Source organism: Cebidichthys violaceus, unplaced genomic scaffold, assembly GCF_023349555.1.
Source record: "Cebidichthys violaceus isolate CVI_PGR_0920_01 unplaced genomic scaffold, fCebVio1.0.p SCAF_12, whole genome shotgun sequence".
NCBI classification, from domain to species: Eukaryota; Metazoa; Chordata; class Actinopteri; order Perciformes; family Stichaeidae; genus Cebidichthys; species Cebidichthys violaceus.
The window spans coordinates 12,315,842-12,339,181 of record NW_027176285.1 but is presented as its reverse complement, the minus strand read 5'-3'; the positions used below and the strand labels follow the sequence as shown (position 1 = coordinate 12,339,181).

The 23,340-nt window shown below is 38.9% G+C and overlaps 2 protein-coding genes across 6 annotated transcripts; one reads left to right on the top strand and one right to left on the bottom strand.

Annotated features, from left to right (window-relative positions):
• Window positions 1-1,303: 1,303 nt before the first annotated feature.
• Window positions 1,304-10,071, top strand: kmt5aa (lysine methyltransferase 5Aa). The gene is made up of 7 exons (XM_068706447.1): window positions 1,304-1,545; window positions 2,693-2,837; window positions 2,966-3,248; window positions 3,370-3,457; window positions 4,085-4,144; window positions 4,588-4,778; window positions 6,272-10,071. The coding sequence occupies exons 1-7, from the start codon at window positions 1,537-1,539 to the stop codon at window positions 6,480-6,482; spliced, it is 987 nt and encodes a 328-aa protein (XP_068562548.1). The 5' UTR covers window positions 1,304-1,536; the 3' UTR covers window positions 6,483-10,071.
• Window positions 10,072-10,316: 245 nt separating this feature from the next.
• rilpl1 (Rab interacting lysosomal protein-like 1) lies at window positions 10,317-23,278 on the bottom strand. Of its 5 annotated transcripts, XM_068706445.1 has the most exons (9): window positions 22,687-23,278; window positions 19,719-19,866; window positions 18,962-19,080; window positions 18,552-18,797; window positions 17,003-17,200; window positions 15,906-15,956; window positions 15,655-15,809; window positions 15,463-15,567; window positions 10,317-13,508 (listed from the first exon to the last, which is right to left on the bottom strand). In XM_068706445.1, the coding sequence occupies exons 1-9, from the start codon at window positions 22,972-22,974 to the stop codon at window positions 13,376-13,378; spliced, it is 1,443 nt and encodes a 480-aa protein (XP_068562546.1). In that variant the 5' UTR covers window positions 22,975-23,278; the 3' UTR covers window positions 10,317-13,375. The 5 variants fall into 5 exon arrangements, with proteins under 5 accessions (XP_068562546.1, XP_068562543.1, XP_068562544.1 ...); XM_068706443.1 differs by lacking the exons at window positions 15,906-15,956; window positions 17,003-17,200 and adding an exon at window positions 14,121-14,208 and having other exon boundaries at window positions 13,418-13,508; XM_068706442.1 differs by lacking the exons at window positions 15,906-15,956; window positions 17,003-17,200.
• Between the last annotated feature and the right edge of the window lie 62 nt (window positions 23,279-23,340).

The following is a 23,340-nucleotide window of genomic DNA, read 5'->3' as shown; positions in this document are numbered from 1 at the left end:
TTATACAACACTGTAGAAATACTTTCGAAACCTTACTTTGATAAAAGTGCTAATACTGCACTGTGAAAATACTCCACTACAAGTAAAAGTACTGCATTCAAAACCTTACAAAGGTAAAAGTATGTAAGTATTATCAGCAAAATGTGCTTTAAATGTTACAGTCCTCAATGCAGAAAAAATGTTACATTAAACAAAAGAAATGCCTTAAAAATGTCTGAAACGATTATCAAAATACTTTAATTTTCTGTTATTTCAGCTGTATTTACACTGTTTGGTAGTTTAATTTATAACAAAAAAATCATATTTTATAAACGTATTTATCTTAATCTGAAATAAAACTGACAGATAAATATCGTGGATTAAAAAGTACAATATTTCCCTCTAAGATGTGTTAATATGAAGTTGAATTCTAAAGTAGTATAAACTAGAAATACTCAGATAAGTATCTTGAATTTGTACTCAAATCCAGTACTTGAATAAATGTGCTAAAAGAAAAAGAAATCAGTGTGCAGAATGGCCCATTGTGGGCTTTATACCTCCAATATGGTACTTTTTTACTCCACTACATTTATTTGACAGCTAACACAACAGCTACTTTCCAGATGGTTGCAGATGTCTAATAGTGTATTGTAATACTTCACTGTTTTTTTTTTAATGACAGAGATTAGAGATTAATGAAGTACAAGCTTAACCAAACATATAAACAAAAATCAACAGTTTTTTCACTTTTTAATACATTTAAAAGTCATGATATAGAGAGACAGTATAGCAACAATACTTAGACCAACCACACACAGAACTGCAATCGGTACTACTACTACTAATAACAATGTCAATATGTTTATGTATATTTAATTACTTCCTTGAATTAATGTGTTTATCACTTTAATGTTAAAGCTGGTAAATATGCAGCTCACTTTTCTTGCAATATACACTGCCAGGTAGGAGTCAAGCCTTTAATAATTAATCATAGTGTATTTTTTTATTATATTTTGTAAAAGTAATCTGAATCTGCAATATAACTAGTAAATAAAGGTAGGGGAGTAAAAAGTACAATATATGCCTCTGAGATGTAGTAAATTGAAATACTCAAGAGAAGTACAAGCACCTCAATAATGTACTCAGTACTTAGTTTATTTCCACCACTGGCATTAATTATAAAAACATTGCTAATTTCTGTTTCAATTTGTGATATTCTCGCTAATAAATAAAGGAGGAATTGTTACAAACACACTACCGCTTCCGGCCAGCAGGGGGCGACATTGCCTCGTCTCCGTCTCCTTCATTTACATGGAGAAAAACATGGCGGAGAGGAGCTGTGGAGGGCTGCATCGGTTGAGCTGCTGGCAGTGAAACAACAACAACAAAAAAGGGCACACATTTCACCGTGGGAGGGGGGGCCGGAGAGTAGGGAGGACACTGCTGAGGTTTTAATCTCTCAACCGGCGGACAAACTCATTTAATTGTTGGTCCTCGAAAACGAGAGAGGGAGAGAGAGACGGAAGCCGAGCGGGGAGCCACGAAAACAAGTCGGACATGAGCGGGGTAAGTTACAGTAGCTACATTGTTGCTAACATTAGCTTCACGTTACATGTGCCTGCTAGCTGAATACATTAACAGTATTTATGACATCAGATTACACTAAAGACACACATTGAAGTTGTCCCTTTTTTATTTTTTAAGCGGGTTTTAAAGTGTAACATTTGAAGTGATTTAAAAAAAAAAAAAAAAAAAAAATGTGAGTGTGTTTGACCAGTAGATAATGAGCCAAGAGGCCTGTAGATTTAAAGGGACTGATGGGAGAGTTGATGTGGGTGTGTGGCGCCAGCATGGTAATCCAGTAATGGATAGTACATTTACTCAAATACTGCACAGTACAGTAATGTACCTGTGCTTTACTTGAGTATATTGGTTTTATATTACTTTTTATTTAACTTTACTACATTTGACTGAAAGCTTTAGTTACTTCTCAGATGACAGTTTCCTGTCCAGTAAAAAAGCACGTATCTGCAGATGTGTTGATGTTGAACGTTTGTGATAAACTGAAGGATGAAGTGTTTTCTTTATGTGTTGATGTTGAATGTTTGTGATAAACTGAAGGATGAAGTGTTTCTTTATGTTGAGACAATCCTCCTAGTTTTTTTTTATACACAAATACAGTTTTCTGTTTACAAAATGCCTTGAAGTGTAACCTTGAAGTCTAAAAGATGTGTTAAAAGCCGTTCTTTCCTCAGAATGAATGAATTTGTGTTTTTAGTGTGATTGAGAGCTGATTCAACTGATAAATAGGTCAACAAACATTTTGATGAATGGTTTCAGTCATATTTCCAGCAATAAATGCCAAAAATTCTCAGTTTTAAGCTTCTAAAATGTGAGGAGTTGCTGCTTTTCTTAAATGATAGTAAAGTGTATATCTATAGTTTGTTTGATTGGTTTGTAGTAGCTTCTGGGTCGGGCTGTGTTTTCTTTATTTGCATTATTTTTCTTTATTTATCATTCTTGATTATATGTCTATTTTGGCAGCACTCTAGACTGTATTAATTATGTGTTCGATTGCTTTATTTGATTTATTTCATGGAAAATCAAAGCAAACGGCTGCACCAACTTTGGACGTAGTGTCAATACAAACCACTCTTGGCAGGAAGTGTGGACTTAATACGTCTTCTCTCTCTCTCTCTCTCTGCATTCACAGCAAATCGTACGCAACAGCCACCCAGTCACTTCCTTAAGAGGCAGCAGGTCCATATCACCGGTTCATGATGAAATCAAGCTGACACAGGAGGGGAGGTGCTCTTCAGTCTGCTTCCAGCAAAATGACGCCCAGAGGCAGGCAGAGGGTAAGTAAGCTCCACCGGGAGAGCAAACGGACATCTATTCATTTCAGTATTTTGGGAGGTTATGTAACGGTGAGCAGCGAGCTTTCACTGAACTGAACGCCAGGAATAAAATACCGTTTTCATCCCAGGCAGGAGAACAAACGGCATCAGCTCGACACCGAAAGACTCGGAGACGGATTTCCACACGATGGAGAGGAGCTACGGCACTCAGACCTGCCTTCGTTCCCCTGCCGAACTCCTCCTGCCTCTGGGTAACAGCTTAGCTCACGCTCCCCTCCATGTTGCCAACAACAACAACAACAACAACAACAACAACAACAACAAAAACAGCAGCAGCATCGTCGCTCTCCACGGCCTCCAGCGGCGAGGCATCCGCCTCAAAGTCAAAGGAAAGAAGTCCACGCTCAGAATGTAAGCACGTCCTGAATATTGATGCGTTTTTAAAGGAGGACATCTTATCAAAGAACATGATCTGAGTCATAATTATTCATGTAGTTGTAAGAATGTGTTGCACTCTGTTTTTCCAATTCAGTGCAGGCGGGAAAAACTCCCAAAACCGAAAAGTTACCGACTACTATCCAATAAGACGAAGCTCAAGAAAGAGTAAAACAGAACTTAAGGTGAGTTGATATGCTATATATTTGTTGGGATGGTTATTAAAAGTATATATTACCATATGAGCATGAATATAAGATGATATATATATATTTAACAACCACAGATGTTGTGAATGAAGCTCCTTTAATTAACTATCCAGTTACACGAGTACAACAAGGGTTGTTTGTAGCATTAATGTCGCTACGCTAGTCTGTTTATTGTGATTTAGCTGACTTTATGACAGATTGCACATTTTGCTTCCACTAAAGTAGTGAATAAAGCAACACACAATCTTTGATTACAAAGGAAGGTAATCTCCCTCCATCTCCATCAATATCACTTCTTTAGCAACCAAACCATTACTACTCCATTTTATATGTAAACATTTTATTAACGAGCATTTTACGACTTTTTCGCAGGACAAAAAGCGTGATAACGATTTCACCATTACTTAATAATCTACTGTTCTGCTTTGTAAAGTATTATAGTCTAATTTTCCTCTGTTTGTCATTCATTAAGGAAGCAGCTGTAGATACTATGGAGCAGTAAATGTCGCTCCAGTGCGCTTGATTTGGTGTAAATGTGAGTGTCCACATCCAATCTTCTCTTCGTCAGTGACGTCGTCTCATGTTTCTTTTTTTTGTTCCCAGTGTGAAGAAAAGAAGCTCACCGATGAACTCATCACAAAGGGAATAGAAGAAGGAATGGAGGTACAAATGATTGTTCTTTAAACACTTGAATTAAAACAAAGTTAATTAATCAGATTCACACATGGCTCCGCCCTCGTAGTGTTTACACAGTGCTCTCACTTTCACTGTTGTGCAAATTCAATCAGAGAAATGAAACTCACTCCGACTTACAGCCAACAGTCAGAGGAACGTTTGAGTGCAGCTTTCAAGTGATCACATGATTAATCACATTGATTATCAGGGCAGGAATATACAGTATGTACTCTACATAATAGGATTTAATTAAGGTGGATTAGAGAACAGGAAGTTGACAGGAAAATGATTGCAAAATAAAATCAATGCCAGCTTTGTTCTTATTGTTTTCACCCCTGATTAATGTGAAAAAGATCATCGAATGTGTAAAATAAATAAACGGCTTTCGCTAACCTAAAACCTCTCATACTGTTTTATTTTTGTATTTACAGGTGCAGAATATAGAAGGAAAGGGGAGAGCGGTGTTTGCCACGCGGTGTTTCCAGAAGGGCGAGTACGTGGTGGAGTACCACGGAGACCTGCTGCAGATCACCGACGCCAAGATGAGGGAGGCCGAATACGCCCAGAACCCTGCCACGGGCTGCTACATGTACTACTTCCAGTACCTCAGCAAAACATACTGGTACGATTTAAAATCAACATTTTAATATTTCGTGCATGCGTCGGCTTCGTGGTTGTCTCTCAGATGCTGTCGTAAATTGAACTTTTATCCAGTTTAAAGACACTTTTTTTATTTTCATTTTTTATTCTAGTCGTTGTTCGCTTGGGTCTTAAGTTATCAGAGGAATAAGCTAAGCTAACATTAGCATCAGCTTGTCTCTCAGGATGTCCCGCGACCCCCATGAACTTCAAATCGCATTCATGAGACAATTTGTCTAATTTCAGATTTGATTTTAGAGGAAACGGTGCATAGTCACAAAATAATTTCACCTCAGGTTGATAGCAGACTGCTTCAAGGTGTCACTAGGAGAGAACCAGGACATTCTGATGTAGCATTTCGAAATTAAAAGTCCTTCAAAATCTCATTCACGAGCCAACTTCAAATCACATTCATGAGACAATTTGTCTAATTAGGGCCCGAGCACTGATGTAGTCGGAGCGGAGGACCGATTGTTATTCTATTGTTTATTATTATTATTATTCCGCGTGTTTCGTCGCAAAAAGGAGGTGCTTGGGATACTGGGAATTGTTTTAAATTTGTCACTCAAGCCAGAATTTGCGAAAATTGCAGTCTGATTTTGGTGTCCAGCTACTGTATGAAATATTGGCTCGATAGCGCCCCCTATTGAGTAGCCCCAACTTTGGGTTTCATCTAGCTGTATGAAATTTGGTAGGTATGTGGAACATGATGGGACGTACAAAAAATCCTATTGGAATTTTTCGCTAAACCAAACAGAAAGTTGGACATTTTTAATTTTATGACATTTTTGGACCATTTCAAGGAGCCCTACTTTAACGAACTCCTCCTAGAGATTTGACCCGATCGACTTCAGATTCGGTCAGTTTGCTCTTGAGACCTTGGCAGTGAAACGTTACTCAAAGATCAACAGTAAGATAAAGTCTTTATACTTTGGCTTGTTTCTCTTAGTAGGTAAATCAGATCAACATTAAATTAGTTCCACACAAATGTAAGAAGTTCATAATGCCAGTTCATGAAGCTTTTCATGTTTCGTCGAACGCCATTGCCGTGGCGACGCAGTCTTTGCCGTGAAAAACGAAGGTAATTTTGAGAGGCTAAAAATGCTTGAAACATAAGCAAACTATGTAGTTGTATAATATGATTTTATTCGTTCAGAGTGGCAAGTCGGCTCGATAACGCCCCTACAATATTTCGCCGATGCAGCCCTCTCAGTACGTTTCACCTAGATGTATAAAATTTGGTAAGCAGGTGTATCGCATCACATTCAGTTTTTTTTGTCGATTTTTACAGGGTGACAGTTATGATTGTTTTCGGAGGTACACTCAAAACATTCGAGGCTTAGATCAATGCTGCTTGCAGCTTTAATTTTATGTTCTTCTTATTAAATTAATTAATAGAAGCTTGCATTTAATTTCCCCGGCATGGGATGAATAATGTTCTTATCTGCAGATACCGATTGTGTTTGTTTTCGACAGTGTGGACGCCACGAGAGAGACCGATCGGATGGGCCGGCTGATAAATCACAGTAAAACCGGAAACTGCCAAACCAAACTCCACGACATCGGCGGTGTGCCTCACCTCATCCTCGTGGCCTCTCGCGACATCGACGAGGGCGAGGAGCTGCTCTACGACTACGGAGACCGCAGTAAGGCCTCCATCGCAGCTCACCCGTGGCTCAAACACTGATCCTCGACAAACGAAAAAAAAGAAAAAGGGAAACTCACAGCAACACTTGTGTTTCTCGTTAGCTAGTGTACAAAATGCCTTAGAAACAGAATGTGGACCCTTTTTGTTCCAATATTGAGGTGGGATGGGGGGGGTTACGTGTTGACGGGGTACGTATCACATTTTGATTAATGTCCGTCTGCTTTGTCAGATGACATCTGTACTTTTTATTTATGTGTATATGAAATATTCTGGTTGTTTTGCAGCACATTTCTTTTGTACATTTTGTATTACCTATAGACCAATGCTTCTACAGCATGCAGGTGGTAGTTAATGCTCTGCATTTTTATACTGCGTTTTTCTTAATTAGTCATTAGATACTTAGCAATACTTACAAGGCCCCAGAGACCTTTTTTTTGGGGGGGGGGGGGGTTGTTTTTTGGGATCAGCAAAGAACTATGAGATGCAAATTATGAATATATTCTGTTTTGATTACAGCCGACGAAACTCAACACAATCTACCGTTGTTTAGTGGAAGTGTAATAGTTTACCAAACGCATGGTTCAGTGGGTGTTTTTTGGGTCTTGATTACAGGAAAACAAGTATTCATGTTGAACATACAGACTTTAAGGATGACATAGGAATTAGTCAAATTACACTTTATTTTTTCATGTTTTTTTTGTTTTTGTTTTTTTTTAAACTATATTGTATTTTTTAATATTTAAGACATCATGGAGTATATTCTGTTATTCCTGATAAAATCAAAATGTGTATGAACTTTTATTAGGTAAATATCTACTAATATAAATAGAATTAAAGGAATGAAAATTTCTCCATATTTCGACTGGCTTATGTGATTAACTAGTCAGCGTTCTCAGCTGTCAAATCTCCTTTTTTATTTCACGTTAAACTCACTACACTGTCTATATTACTGCACTGTGTAAATATATTTATTCATGGTTTGGTGTTGCAAATCAACGGGTGGTTTAATTAAAGGAATAGTTTGACTTTTTTTTTTTTGTGAATTAAAGTATTAAGCCTCCGTTTGAGCCAACACAAAACCACATTCACAAAATGCTACATTTAATGTAAAAAGTCTCCGGTTCCATGAACAGGTGTAAACTTTTACAAGGCTTTTATCACAACGCTAAGACCAAATAATAACACAGTTCCAGCCTTGTAATGAACTGAAGTGTCAATAGTTTCCTTGGTCTTGTTATTGCGTTTTCAAACCCACCAAAAGTGTCGTAACTCAGCTTCATTAGCATAGCCTAGCTTGTAGCCTAGCATAGCTAGAAATGATCATGAGCCGCCTTAAACTCTTCCTAATAAAATATAAAGTAGCTCAGTCGTGTTTAAAACAGCCCAGTCTTGCATCACTAGCAGATTTTGTTCTCTTTGGACTGGCTAGCTGTTTCCAGTCTTTATGCTAAGCTAAGCTAATTGTCTGCTGGTTGTGTCTCCACAGCTAACATACAGACGTGAGTGGTATCGATATTCTCATCTAGAAAGAATATCAGCAAGAAAGTCAATAAGTGTCTTTACAAAAATGTCAAACTCTTCCTTTAACTAACTAACTAAAACAAAACAGGTCAAAGCGTCTGCTGGGAATTTCTCACATATTTAATGTTTTTATTTTTGCACCAGCTTCAGGTGAACCGTGTCTTTGGTGAACTGTTACACTCCCACTGTGTTTATCTTTGCAGGTTTTCTACACATCTGTTCTTCCCCCCTCACAAAATATTGTTCATATTGTTCCATGTGAAAGTATTTTAACAGCTGAACTGCCAACAGGTCATTTTTTTATTTTATTTCATATTTTAGTAGTTTTTTTTCCATGAATTGTAGCCAGAAGAAATATACCCCAAAATTGTCACATTTATGTATCTTGATATATCCTAATCTACAAATACATTGAGACTAATTATTTTTATTCTTAGCTAATTTGTAATAACTACGTAACGTATATTTCAAAGGAAATTTCCAATTCTGCCCATTACAATTTACGAATCAAATTTATAATATTTTAGCTTAAATTATTGCTCTACTTTGGTCAAATACTTTGGTACTAATTGCAAATTAGTGTATATATATTTAAAATTTGGTCACTTGTAGTGCAGTTTACAGTTGAATCACCTGAAAGTGTTTCAATCAGAATACATTTGTTTTTTTATTACTGTCAACAAATCCCATGAATCCAAAACCAAAATATGTCTCGAGATATATCAGACTTTGATAAACACGCACAATACTTGTTAGGAGATACATTCACTGCTGGTTTAATTTTTTCATGGGATTTATTAACAGTAAACTAAATATTAGGAACATCTGTTTATGTAAATACAATAACAGTGCAGGCCATAATACAATTTAAAATATATAAATGTCATTAAACATTGTTTGAATTCAGTGGTTCGGTAAACAAATTTGGCTCTAATCTTTTATGAATGAAAATATAAATCTTACCAGTGTCAGTCTAGCATTATGACACATTTATATTTATTTAGTTGTATAGCACTTTCTCCTCTTATAGGTGCTGTTTGTATTAATGATAGCGTTACCTTAAATTATTTAGTTCTTTAATTTACTAATCTTTAGTTTGGTATCATGTTTTGAGGTTAAGACTTAAAGGAATAGTTGAACGTTTTGGGAATTATGTGCTGAGACTTAGATGAAAAGATTGAGATCACTCTGACATCTTTCTGTTAAAATTTAACAGCAGCTACAAGAAGGTTAGCTTAGCTTAGCATAAAGACTGAACACAGGGGGAAACAGCTAGCCTAGCTCTGATAATATAAGTCAACAACTCCTGAAGCTCTCTAATTAATCAACATGTAATATTTTGTGTTAATTACTTTAGGGATGTATTTTTTACTCTGGTCAAAGCGCAATGCTAGCTGTCTTTATGCTAAGCTAAGCTAATTACCTTCTGTAGCTGTAGCTTCAAATTCATCCGACAGACATGAGTGGTATCGATCTTCTCGTCTAACTCTCAGCAAGAAAGAGAAGAGGTGTATTTCCCAAAATGTCCAACTATTTATTTGTCATTTGAATTGTTTCAAAATAATGCAAAAAAAAAAAAAAAGGATTTTTCAAATGTCATTCATCCTCTCTGTAGCTGTTTAGGTTGTACAGATTTCCCATGAAAGTGTTCAAAACTCATGAAAAGGACTTCTTAAAAGTTACCAAAATATTTACATTATTGACTTTCAGGAGTCGCTGTTTTAATGTTTTTTGAAATATCATAAATAATCAGTGTTAATACAAAGAGCCCAGTCGCAGATGTGTTATAAATAAAGCACATTTCAGGAAACACATTTACATTTTGACTTTCCTCTCTAACGGTAGCATTGTGTTACATGTTTTTATTCTTACATTTTGGATTATTCCATTTTTCTTTTTAACATATAGAACTAATGGAATAATACCAGAAGAGGCAAAACTGACCTGTTGGCCATTTTTAGGACGTAATAGATCTTTGCTGTTGTAGCGTTTGAATAAATCTTAATGCTGGGGTTTAAGGCATCAATGAATAAAGATGTAATATGCAAGTAACACGAGTTGGCATCTGATTTGTTCCTGTGTTCAAATAAATGATTACAAAAGTTGATTTTTTTATTTTCTTAATTCAAGACCATGAATCAAATCAATCATTTTGTCATTTGTGTAGTTAGCGGGATAAAACACGTTAAATTATTAAAGAGAGAGAATGTGTGTGTATATACACACACACACACACACACAAATATGACTACACACATATATATATATATATATATTTATACTTCAGTACAAGTATATGTATTTGTACTGAAGTACTGCCGACAGCTAAGAATTAAAAAACAGACAAATTCCTCAAACAGGACAGAATTTTATTATTGAATGTGAAGCCAGCTCATTAAATAAAGCACTGATCCATTCATTACATCTTTTAAATATCAGCTTTACTTTTAATAAGATGAACACATGAGAGATGATGATCAGCTCCGACTAAAAAGAACTGGAGAGTTTGGACACATTATCTTATTTTTGACCAGTTTCCCTTTTTTTAATGTCTTCATGTCTAGAATGTCCGGATCCCTTTGGCTTTCAGGTGAAATCTAAATATACGATGCCGTCTCATCGTTGTACTTTTGTATCTGTGAATACGTGAAAAGCTGCTTTTGTCACTCGTCGTAGTGTTCCTGTCGTGTTACATTCACTGATTCCACCTCATAGAGTGAGTATAAATAAAGATGAAGAGGTGCCTCTACTGTTAAACACTCCACAGAGACTCTCCTCTCAGGCGGGAACACATCCGTCAGAGTTCAGCTGTAAACGCAGCAATAAGCAGACATTTATAAAACCACACTTCAGCTTCATCAATGTTCTGTCGTTTACGACTTCTCAGCCTCAACACAATCTGAGGAATATTTAAATGTTACTTATTACGTAACCATTTGAAAACATAGTTTTGGAAGCATGAGTTCTTGTATAAATGATGCATATGAGCACAAGTCAACGGGTACACACTTTCTAGGAGGTAATGAACAAACCTAAAATGTACAGCTACATATTGCTGTGTGTTTTATTCTGTAGGTAGAAAAAAAAGAAAATAAGTGTTCCAAAAATTCACAATTAACAAGAAAACCCCCCACAAATTTACAAGAAAAAAGATATTTTATGAAAAATAGGGGGTTTTTTTGGCGAGAAATTACATCACTTAATGAAATTTAAAAAATTGTGATTTTATGAAAACATATTTTCTAAAGCATTCGGACTTTGAAGAGACGTTGCTGTGAATTGGGCATATTCATAAGAAAACAAAATACTAATTAGAGTGATTTTTTTCTCGTAAATTTACCACTTTAATTGATAAATCATAATTTATCGTCTTCAATCTCGAAAATTCAGTTAAAAAAAGTTTCTCTGAATATTACCCCCCTCCCCCGGCTCTGTTTTTGATTGTTATTTATTCGTCTGTATTCATTTATAAGGTTTACCTACAATGGCCCCAATACGCCGTCATAAATATGATAAAGGTAGCTTTACAAAAATAAATAAAAAAGCTTAATGTTGCATCGCTTAGTGGCAAAACCTGAACATGATTCTTAATGTTTTCCAGTTGTTCTTTAGTTTTCCTTTCATCCTGCAAAAAAAATGTGTCAGTGCCAAACGTACAGGAAGATACGAATGATTTTAAAGGATAAAGCTGCCGTTGTTCTACATTTCACTTATTGTCAACAAATCTCATGAAAAGACCAAAAGAATGTTATGTTGATGATCTCTCAATCCCACTTGTTCCTCCTGAAGACATGCATGTTTAAAAACACATCAAACAACAAGCAACAGGAGGAAATGGTGCTTTTGTTTGGGGTCTATTTTCAGCGGCGGATGAATCCACATGTGGTGCTCAGGTGAGTATTTGTACGTGTGATAGAGTCTAAATAGACTACAGTGATTTGTTGACAATATGAAAAATATGGAATATCAGAGTTATCTTTTAAGCATGCTCCAAATATAGACATGATAATTAAAATAGTTTCTCTTTAATAATATATTAAAAAAAACCAAGGTAAAGGAGTTTAACACACTGCTTCTGTCAAATGTTTCCTGGACTGTTTAAAGGTTATGAGGTTGTGTTTTAATATTCTGCATCTGTTTGCTAAAAGAGGAACGTTTATGTATTTGAACCTGCTTTGGTTCAGCTGGTGATACTGAAACATCTGTTATCATGAAACTGTAGGTCTGAGTATATGTATATATGTATATATATATATATATATATATATATATATTTAGTGGCTCTGGATGCTGGCTATCAGTAGTAATTCACACACTGTATCTATTGCTCTTTGACATCAGTGTTCATTTCATAGTGGGAGAGAAGCGAACGTTTACTTATGGAAGCCCATTTCAACCAGAGAGAAGAAGAACAAACAGATGAGACGTTCTGAAATCTGAATTATGAGATACTTCTATCATTCGAAGCTAAGTTTACTGACATTATCTTCCAGATATGACTTCAAGGCTCAGCGTAACATCTGCTTATATTAAACATATGATGCTATATCGTATTTATATTTAATATTATCAACATGATACATTTCATTTATGAACTAAGAGATATGTAAGTAAAAATGATTAAAATGTGTTTATTTTGAATTACTGATTATTTTTATGTTTATCAGGTCAAACCCTTTAAGTTTGTTTATTTCTTCCTTTTCTTGGCAGAGGTGGGCTTCCACACTTACTCACTGCATGTTGCATGATTATAAATAAAAAGCATCTGTTGTTGTTTTTTTTGATTCCATGCAACATTTTACACACAAAGCCTTGAAATCTGTCCATTTATATTTTTAAGCTGCATATTTTGAATTAGCTGAAAGTGCTGGTGATGAATCGACGAGCTGCTCACATGAACCAGGAGGAGACATCTTAAATAAACCCTAATATATAAAGGGACACTAAAGTGTTGCTTGCTCTCATTTGTGTACGTCTTCTTTATTCTATGATCGATCGTAAACTGTGAAACCTTCGTCTTTCATAGAAGAGCAAACATTATTTTAGATTAGCAGCACACTTTTGTGTCCCCAGCCTTCATGTGTGTCCTCACTTCCACCCACTGAACCTCATCATGAACCAACTTTCCACTTTCCACCCTTCAACTTGACTTTGCCCTCTCCTCCAACATGTTCTCTTTAAAGTCTGTATGTGCCGCCGCTCACCGAGATACACAGTATGCAATGTAAAGCATTCTCGGGTGTTTAAATACATTTCTAAAGGATGATTCTCTTCTTTCTGTCTCACCTCAGGAGCGCTCGTCATTTTCAGTCACTTGTCGTGGTTTTGGGTTTGCGGTCAACGAGCCGGCCTCGAGTGATGGACATGGAGTGCTTAAAGAGTTTTTGGGGGTTTTGCCCGGTCCGGTGACCCTACATGTGCTGTAAAGCCTCCTGGGCTTGTTCCGTGTACACGTCGTCCTTCCCCGTCCACGAGCCGAGGCCGGCGTCGAACTGGCCGCCGCGCTGCGAGCTCCGCTGCTTGTCCCGCGAGAAGAAACTAAACCTAAAAGACGAGACGGGTGGAGAGGAGACAGAGGATTTAGTGTGAAGTCCACTGATGGATGTGTCCGTGAAGTGAACACGTAGGTAGTGTGGGCAGTGAAGCAGTGTTACTGTTATTATTTCTGGGTATTATTACTGTAAACAAATGAGTTTATCTGCTCTTAACAATCCCACAGCTTTCTGAATGCTACAGAGGACTTTCACAATAAAATAAGTTATTAATTAATGATCAGTGCAGCAAAGTAGAGTAAAACACGACGAGTTCATCGCCTGTTATAAGTTATTCAATCACTATTTAAAAAAAAGAGTTAAAGCGCTTTAGTTTCTTAGTTGTTTGTATGAGTTGAGAGCTGCAGACATGTCGTCACTCCGGTCAGTGTTTAGGGAGAAGACGACGACAGACTACATGTTAGTTCTGACTGGCTGATTTTTTTTTTTATGATCCGCCATCGTCCCATTGGACAATGATAAGGAGACAGCCCCACAATCAGCCAATCAGAATACTACAAAGGTGGGGGAGAAAAAGGCTCAAAAAGGTGGCACATGCAGAGGGAGGGAGGCTGTTAGCTGAAAGAGCGACGGACTCTGAAGCCAACGCAATAGAGAGTCATACAAGAGATATGAGGCGTCTGATTGGCTGTAAAGTGGGGTCATCTGGGATCAAACCAGCTGCCACCATCGGCATAATGGCCGTGAAGATCCTGTTGCACAAAAGGTAAAGACACACAAGCACAAACAGGTAGAGGTGTAGAGAGAAGGGGGGGGGGGGAGACAGGGACCACATCAACCTCTGGCCTCTCATGAAAAGTTCCCATTAAACCAAAAGAAGTCGTGCTTTAGTTCAGAATGTGTGTGTGTGTGTGTGTGTGTGTGTGTCATGTGCTGTACCTGCTGACCTATGACCAAAGCATGCTAATCATTAAGCGTGCACACAGAGAGCTAGAGCTGAAGCAGAGGAACAACAAGTCTTCAAAACAGAAGAAACAGGACGAGCACAGACTGAGCCGTTATTAACTGTCTGTCCGGCATCACTCCCTCACCGTCACGTGACTGATGTGGCACATGATCACTTCCCTAACTATACTGCACTGTATTCACTTATGGAACAAATGAGTAGCAAAAAAACTATTTATGTATATGTTGGTTATTCAGTCAACAGAACAACTGTAATAATCGATAAAAGTACTTTTTGTTTAGTAAAGTATAAATAACAAAACAATTACAGCTTTTCAAACTGTGAGGATTTTCAGCTTTTATTCTGTTTTCAATTATTGGAAATTGAAAGTATTTGGTTGGTTTTGGACTCAAGAAACTAAACAAATAGTTGTTTGATTGTAAAAAGATGTCAGATTCACCGATAATACCTTGAATCATTTACACTATTTGTATTTGTTTATAGACATTGTATGTTGTTGGTCACTTTGCTTTCTATCTTGGGAGAAAAAAGATCCTATGATGGCACAAGAGAACCTCTGACCTCTGACACTGAAACATGACACGTTTTAAACAGCTGCTGTTTGATCTCCAGGACAAACACAGGAAGCGGGTCGTGTGCACAGAGTGATCCGTGTCCAGTTATAGAAAGTGTTGCTTTTACACAACTATTGCTGTGGTTAGATCTTAAATCTGGTGCTAATGTGATTCTTTTATGGGTGGAGACAGACTCAATCTGAAGTGATCTTGTTTAACATCCAGCGCAGCAAAAAATATTAAAATATTATCACAAAGCTAATGTTTCTAGCCTGAAAGAGTCCTAAACGTCTGGTACTGCTGGTGAGGTTCAACTTGTATATTTCTTAAAGAGTAAAATGTAAACGTTTAAGCATGCGGGGACGTGTTTAATAAGCCTTTCCTCAGCGCAGGCAAAGCAATGAGAGTGGTTTTGACTCGAGCTAATCTCACAGTTGAGGAGGTGGTCGGGGCGAGTGTCTGAGTGAGATCTGTTTTCAACATACAGGCGTTTGATTCCTGACTCCGGCTGGGCAGAAGAACGGGAGCGAGTCCTCAGTTCAGGAGACGGAGACGAAGACGGAGTCACAATCTCATCTTCTGTCTCTTCACTGCAAAAAAAAGACAACAGGATGTATTATCAACAACGTGGCCGTAGTCATGTGATTGTTAAGAGACGTATGTGTGCCTGTGAGCACCTTTTGTAGTAGGCCAGCTCCTCCTGCAGCATGAACACTTTGGCCTTGAGCTCGTTCCTCTCGTGGAGGACGTCCCTCAGCTCCTGCAGGGTGAACCGGGGCCGGTTGGGGTCCTTGGGGTCCAGGCCCCCCGTGTCCTCCTCGCACAGCGCCTCCTGCAGAGAGACAAATGCGTCACAAGAGAGGAAGCAAAAGAAAAGGAAGGAAGGAAGGAAGGAAGGAACGAAGGCGGGGGAAGGAAGTGAGGATACCTTTGTAAAATATTGGAACACAGCCGGCATGTCCTCATCGCACATCGCCTCCTGGTGGCAAACGGTGAACTCTAAGTCAGACATCGGGCCTTGTTCCAATACATTTGTTCGCCCTTCCCTCCTCCCTTTACGCTAAGATTCCGTTTTCTTTTGAACTCAGCACACACGAGACGTTCACTGTCACCGTTAAAAAATAAGACCCATGCAGCTGACAGAAGTCACTCATGCACTGAGCACAAAACACACACCATAATCATTATTAATACGTATTCTCAGGCCAACAGAAGTCACTGAGTTTTACCGTTCTGCTGTCAAACATAATGTGATTTCTGTTTACTTTATTGTCAACTGTGTTTTTTGTCGGAGGCCTCGGAGAAGCAGAAGATAATGGATTGATGTCAACTGTTTTTCTTTTAAAAAGAGAGTTTGTGGGAAATATCAGAAATACTCATTTTCCAAAGACTTGGCTGAATGGAAAAGTTGAGTGTGGATAAAAAACTAAATGAGACAAAGTGTAAATGGAAACAGACGAAGTGAACATGAACAATGTGAATTAAACACTGCGCCACTTCTAATATTCACATAACAGCAGTGGATGGACACGTGCATTAATATTCATTTTCTAACGGCGGTTTTTGTTCAAACTCGTGCCGCATCAGGACGAGAACTTGACTATTGACGACGATGTCACAAATGCAAATTTGATCGGCTGTATGGAAACAAGTTCTGGCATCAACGTACACAGAAAACAAACTAATTCATATGCAAATAGGGGACACAAAAGGAAAACACTGGAGCAGAAAACATCATGCAACTCAACTACCACTTCAGAATCACGGTGCAACTCAAGGAGAGATTCAAGTGCTGTTAGAGGCCGAGCTGTCGAGAGGATCTAAGTTTAGAAAGGTCAGCGCTGCTGGCCGACTCTGTTAGTCCTTTAAGACGCACGCCAAGCCGGTTCAGACCTTCTCCTGGGCCGTACTAATGTTAGTCTACTAGCTTGTTGTGTTTCTACTGATCTGGTTGTTCGGGGGTGCAGGTTTAAGAGTCGGGACAATCACACCACTCTGGTTTGCTAGCTAGCACGTCCGTATTACCCAAAGCAACACTGCCTCGTCCTCAGCCTCCTCCTCATCATCCTCCTCCTCCTCATCATCCTCGTGGCCCTCTGGGCTGAGGGAACTAGGCAGGGGGGGCGAGGAAGAGTCAAACCCGCCCAACATCGGCTCAGAGGGGTCGGGTCTGTCTGACCAGCCCTCAGCCCCCACCACCACCCCCGTAGCAGCTTTACCACGCTGGTGGAGCAAGAGACACTTTATTATCCGTTTACAAAGAATCCTCCTTTTTATCTGCGTACACCAGATGTTTTTATCTCCGTATACCAGATGTTTTTATCTCCATATACCAGATGTTTTTATCTCCATATACCAAATGTTTTTATCTCCATATACCAGATGTTTTTATCTCCGTATACCAGATGTTTTTATCTCCATATACCAGATGTTTTTATCTCTGTATACCAGATGTTTTTATCTCCGTATACCAGATGTTTTTATCTCCATATACCAGATGTTTTTATCTCCATATACCAAATGTTTTTATCTCCATATACCAGATGCTTTTATCTCCGTACACCAGATGTTTTTATCTCCGTATACCAGATGTTTTTATCTCCATATACCAGATGTTTTTATCTCCGTATACCAGATGTTTTTATCTCTGTATACCAGATGTTTTTATCTCCGTATACCAGATGTTTTTATCTCCATATACCAGATGTTTTTATCTCCGTATACCAGATGTTTTTATCTCCATATACCAGATGTTTTTATCTCTGTATACCAGATGTTTTTATCTCCGTATACCAGATGTTTTTATTGACTTTGGGTCAAAGCTACGCTGCTTTTTAGGGATTTATTATATTATATGGATTTGGAAAATATAAATGAACAGACCTCTTTTAAACTGGAACATATTAATAATAATATGACAGGGTTATGGGTTATAGCATATTTTAACTTGTAACTTCAAGGAAGAGTTTGACATTTTTGGAAATACGCTTATTCGCTTTCTTGCTGAAAGTTAAGATGAAAAGATCAATTCAACTCTCATGTCTGTACACTGAATATGAAGCTAGAGCAAGGAGACGGCTAGTTTAGCTTAGCATAAAGACTAGAAACAAAGGGGAACTGCTAGCCTGGCTCTGTCCAAAGGTAAAGAAACTCAGCTCATTAATTAACACGTTATATGTAGTTTATGTAGTTGTTGTTTTATGGGGGTTATGTGGTGGAAGAAAGCAGGTCTCTTCTACCTTTGGACAGTCTTTATGCTAAGCTAAGCTAACGGTCTCCTGGCTGTAGATTCATGCAGAACAGACAGACATGAGAGTGGTATCGATCTTAATCTTAGCAAGAAAGCAAAATGTTAAACAGGACAGAAAGAGTGAGACAAAAAGAGGATGAAAATAGACCATTTTTACCCACAATGCACTGTACTTACATTGCAAAAGGATGCCATTAAAGTCTAACACAATAATAGAATCTATTAAAACGGATAATTCTTCTGGGGTTTCTTGCACAACTAATTTCAAAATGAAATTCAGACTGGGACCTCAGATGGAGCTCTTTTAATGGTTTCCTGTGTTACCTCTGCAGGTGAGGGGGGCTGAGGTGGGGGTTCCTCGGGGTTCTGGGCGGGCAAGTCTCCTTGAAGTCGTTCCCTCAAGCGTGCGACTTCCTGCCGAAGGGCTCCGACTTCCTGTCCCCGCGCCTGAGCTCCGGCCTCCAGCTCCACCTTCTGCCCGATCAGCGCTTTCCCTTGAGCCTCCACCACGGAGAACTTATGGCGCAGGTCGTGGTTGATCTTCATGAGGCGGGACTGCTGCTGCTGGAGCTGCAGGAGCACACGGACAGAAACAAGGGAGTCTGGGTAAATCATGAAAATATTTACAGAGTATGAGAGGACGGGAGTGAGTGAAAACAGCTGAAAAATACATTTTATGCGCTGCGTGTTGGTCACTTGTGGGAACTATTCATAAAATATGGATGTCGCCTTACTGCTTCTATGTCCTCGTTTTTCAGCGTGAGCTCGCGGTCCTTGGCTCGAATCTCGTCTCTCTGCTTGTCCACCACCTCTTTGAGCTTCTTCATCACCTGCCTCTCTCTCTCCGTCATACCTGGAGACCACAGAGAGGATGGACACACACACACACACACACACACACACACACGCGCACACACACACACACACACACACACACACACACACACACACATAGCATGAATTCTTCATAATCGTTTTTATTGGGAGAGAAAGGTATTTTAGCCGTACAGAGGGAACCCTGATTTCTGTGCAAGTGTGTGTGTGTGTGTGTGTGTGTGTGTGTGTGTGTGTGTGTGGAGCAGGTGTGCTTGTACACTGAGGCTGGTCTGTCCTCAGTGTGTCAGGGTGACTGTGTCCTCTGTGTGAAACCACGAAAGAGCCTCTGATGCAGAGACAAGACTGGCTCGCCGTCAGACACTAGAGAAGGCTTCCTTTGTGTGTGTGTGTGTGTGTGTGTGTGTGTGTGTGTGTGTGTGTGTGTGTGTGTGTGTGAGACAGAGAGTGTGGGGGGGATGAGATGCAGCGTCAGTGACAGTTTTCTGCTAAACTAAAACACAAACAGCAGGTATTAAATGATTTAAGTCTCTCTGGCTTCATTTTATCTCTAACCAGCTGTCTGTCTCGAGGCTCATATTCACGTGTGTGTGTGTGTGTGTGTGTGTGTGTGTGTGTGTGTGTGTGTGTGTGTGTGCGTTGAGCACACGTCCTCACCCTCGTGCCGCTGCAGGTCCTCCTCACTCATGGGGTCTTTGTTGGACATGTTGGTGAGGAGGCCTTGGTTCTCCTCCTGCAGCTGAGCGATCTGAGTGAGCAGGTCCTGAGCTTCTCCTCTCCACACGTCCTCCACCAGCTCCAGCTCCTGGACCCGGACAGGAAGACACGTCACGCGTTACAATACGGAGCATCATTAAACATCATGAAGATGACCTCATCTGAGCGAGCACATTGTCTTTGAGGCCTTCAAGATGTCGTTATGCTCCACCTGTAAAATAACTTCAATTCTTCATCATCATTTTCATGCTTTCAACACTTTGCGTGTGTTTTAGCCAGAAGTACTGCACTGAAGTACACATTTGAAGTACTTTCCATGTTTTGCTACTTTCTATTTTTCCTCCACTACATCTCAGAGGTACATATTGTACTTTATATTGTACTACATCTCAGAGGTACATATTGTACTTTATACTGTACTACACCTCAGAGCTTGTTCCTTTATGTGTTCCTCTTACTTCTTCAGCTAAATAAGCTCTTTAAAAAGTATTTTGTGGAGGATGTGAATACTTCTACTTGGACATCATCTCCTCTGTCTTATGTTTCGTTACGTTTCTGGTTTGTTCCAGTGTTTCCTTTAATTCGTCACCGTCTTGTCTGCAGAGAAACGCTCCTCTGTCTCTCTGATCGGGTTCTGTGTCACACATCCTCGGCGTAGCTCCACGGACACGTTAGCCAACGGGTTACATGGCGTGTTTACGTTGGACCAGTGGAGACGAGAGCAGGAGAAGACACGATTAACTATCATGTTGGTTTGATATCTGTATTTAGCTGTTCTGCACATACTGTATATTCCTCCTGCTTGTTCTAAGCCGACCAACAGTCCTCAACCCAAAAATATCTAAATTTGCAATGATTTCAAAACACAGAAAAAGCAGCAAATCATCACATTGAAGAAGCTGGAACCAGATACGGTCTGACTTAACAGATGAATTATTGATGAATGATCAGAACAGCTGTTGATCTGCGTCACATGTTCTGGTCGTGGGGTTCACTCGGTTACTTCTGTTCTGTTTGTTTTTGTTCTGAAGGCTGAAAATCTATAAATAGAGTCCCAAAAAAATCAACTATCAATAGATCATTTCAGCCACATACAATATTTGCAAACTTTTAGTAAAACGTAAATAAATACAAATCCTTTGCACCGCACCATGAAATGTTATTATATAGTTTGCATTAAAACTGCAAACGATGTAAACTGTGAAAATACACACGTTTAGCATTTTAATACATATATTACATTTATCTTAGAGCTGCAATAACTAGTTGACTGACAGAGCGGTCATTTCATAATCAAATAATTGTATTTTTTTAAAGCAAAAATGCCCCAAATGATCCGTTTCCTGTTTCTGAAACTTAAAGATCTGATTCTTTTCTTGTCAGACGTGATAATAAACTGATAATAAACTGAATATTTTGGGGTTTTGGACTGAAAACACATCTGAAGGCGTCACCTTGGGCTGTGAGAATCAACAGCACACATGAATAATCTGGAGTTGAATTTGTATTTTTCTAATTCTCATGTTTTCTCTTATTCTAACCATTAGCTGTGCCACACCAGAACACTGAGTTAGAGAGTTTAGCAGAGAGTATTTCCGCTGTGACGTCTTCCATGTGAAAATCTCAGCCGTCTCCTCCACAAACAGCCGCTTCATCACTTCATCACACTCGTGAGACTCAGTTAATCAGTGAACCGGTGAGCGCTCGCTCACTGTCACGAGAAACTCCCTCATCACCTGTTTTTATAGACGTCTGAGCTGCAATCTTAATATGAAACCACCACGTCTGAGGTCTGAGCTAACCGCCACCACCGTCCCTTTAAAGAGACTTTGATTCAACTTGCCATCAAATATACTTCGGTGACTAATTGGAAACGATCACACACTCGACAAATTTAACTGGAGTGTGAAGAGTTTCCTGCTGAGTCAGGGATAAAGTTCAGCTGGTCTGTGATCATCTGCAGCTAAACAAACAGGAAGTATCTGACTGAGTGACTTAAATAAAGTAACTAAGTACATGTCTAAGAAATGACAAACATGTCTGGTCTTATGTGACAGGAAACAGAATAAACAAGTTTCAGTAAACCTCATGATTAACTCTCACTATTGTCTAAAGTTCTAAAAGCCAAACAAAAAATGAACAGATCAATAAAACATCTGGCAGATGAATCCAGTTAAACATGAACTCATCTCAACCAACTAGAAGAGGAAAATGCTGCTAAAACAATGATGATAATCTAATGATATAGGCTACTATATAACAGTATATACTGTGTGTGTATATATATATATATATATATATATATATATATATATATATATATATATATATATATATAATTAGATATACACTTATAGGGACCATTTCTCCCTTGTAGTTCAAAAGTAGTTTTACTTTACACATTTTCCTGATAATAATACTTTTAAGTACCATTTTCAAGTCACAACTTTTACTTGTAATGGAGTATTTTTTAAAGTGGTATTCTGTACTTTTACATACCACAACCAGTTTATCTTCAATCCAGGACTTGTACTTTGTATTTTTACAGAAAATGGAGGACGTTTACTTATAATGTAGTATTGTTACAGTGGTACTGGTACTTTAACTAAAGTAATATTTTAAAAGGTGGACTTTTACTAGTAATAGAGCTTTTTTTTAACTGTACTGGAGTATTTTTTACAGTGGTATTGGATACTTTTACTTCCCAATACCACTAGATATTCAGTTCAAGAGTAGTAGTGGTACTTTTACTCTAGTAAACAATGTGATAACTTCCTCCTCCTCCTCAGGTTAAATCACAGTAACTTTGAGTCCCTGTTACATGTAGTCTGTGTATTTATTTACTAATACTTGGCAGCAGGATATTTCCTCTAAAAGTGCAGCTTTAATCGGTGTGTTTTTTGGGGACCTTTCGATGCTTCTTCTCCTTCTCCAGCCGCTCCATCCGCTCCAGCCGCAGCTTGTCCAGCTCCAGCCGCAGCTCCTCGGTCTCCGGGCTGATGCAGTTGCGGCTCACCATCACCTCCAGGATCTCCAGCACACGCACCACTTTGGGCATAAGCCGGGACAGAGCCTCGCAGCCGTACCGGTCGATGATCCGCTCGAACTCCTGGCCCACCACCGCGGCGATGTCGTACACGTCCATCACCGTGAGGTCCGCGACGTTCTTCTCCAGGGCCGAGCCGGAGTCCTCCATGTCGGGGGATAGTTCCTATGATTTCGGGGGACAGTTCCTATGATTTCGGGGGATAGTTCCTATGATTATGTTTCCTCCGCCACAGCGAACTTCCTCCCACTGGAAGAAGAATTCTGCTAAGTTTAGCTAAACTCTACCGCTATACCTTTAAAACTACAAACACATACGACGTATAACCGCATAAAAACACTGTAACTACAGTTTATCCATCACTAATGGCGGAGTCCCGGTGGTAGTTTGATTTGTTTGGGATAAATATCGGCTGCGGCCCATTGCTGTCCTGTTCCTTCTCTTAGACACCATTATCAAGCCTGCCATTTTGAAACGGAGAACTTCCGTCTAGACGTTTCAAAATAAAACCAATGT

Excerpts from the sequence above, each read along its gene's own strand:
- rilpl1 (XM_068706445.1), bottom strand. The coding sequence starts at position 22,974 with ATGGAGGACTCCGGCTCGGCCCTGGAGAAGAACGTCGCGGACCTCACG. Across the intron at positions 18,798-18,961 it reads AAAACGAGGACATAGAAGCA|CTCCAGCAGCAGCAGTCCCG; the intron begins GTAAGGCGACAT and ends GTGCTCCTGCAG. Across the intron at positions 13,509-15,462 it reads GAGTCAGGAATCAAACGCCT|GTTTAGTTTCTTCTCGCGGG; the intron begins GTATGTTGAAAA and ends CTCGTCTTTTAG.
- kmt5aa (XM_068706447.1), top strand. Across the intron at positions 3,249-3,369 it reads AAGAAGTCCACGCTCAGAAT|TGCAGGCGGGAAAAACTCCC; the intron begins GTAAGCACGTCC and ends TTTCCAATTCAG. Across the intron at positions 3,458-4,084 it reads AGAGTAAAACAGAACTTAAG|TGTGAAGAAAAGAAGCTCAC; the intron begins GTGAGTTGATAT and ends TTTTGTTCCCAG.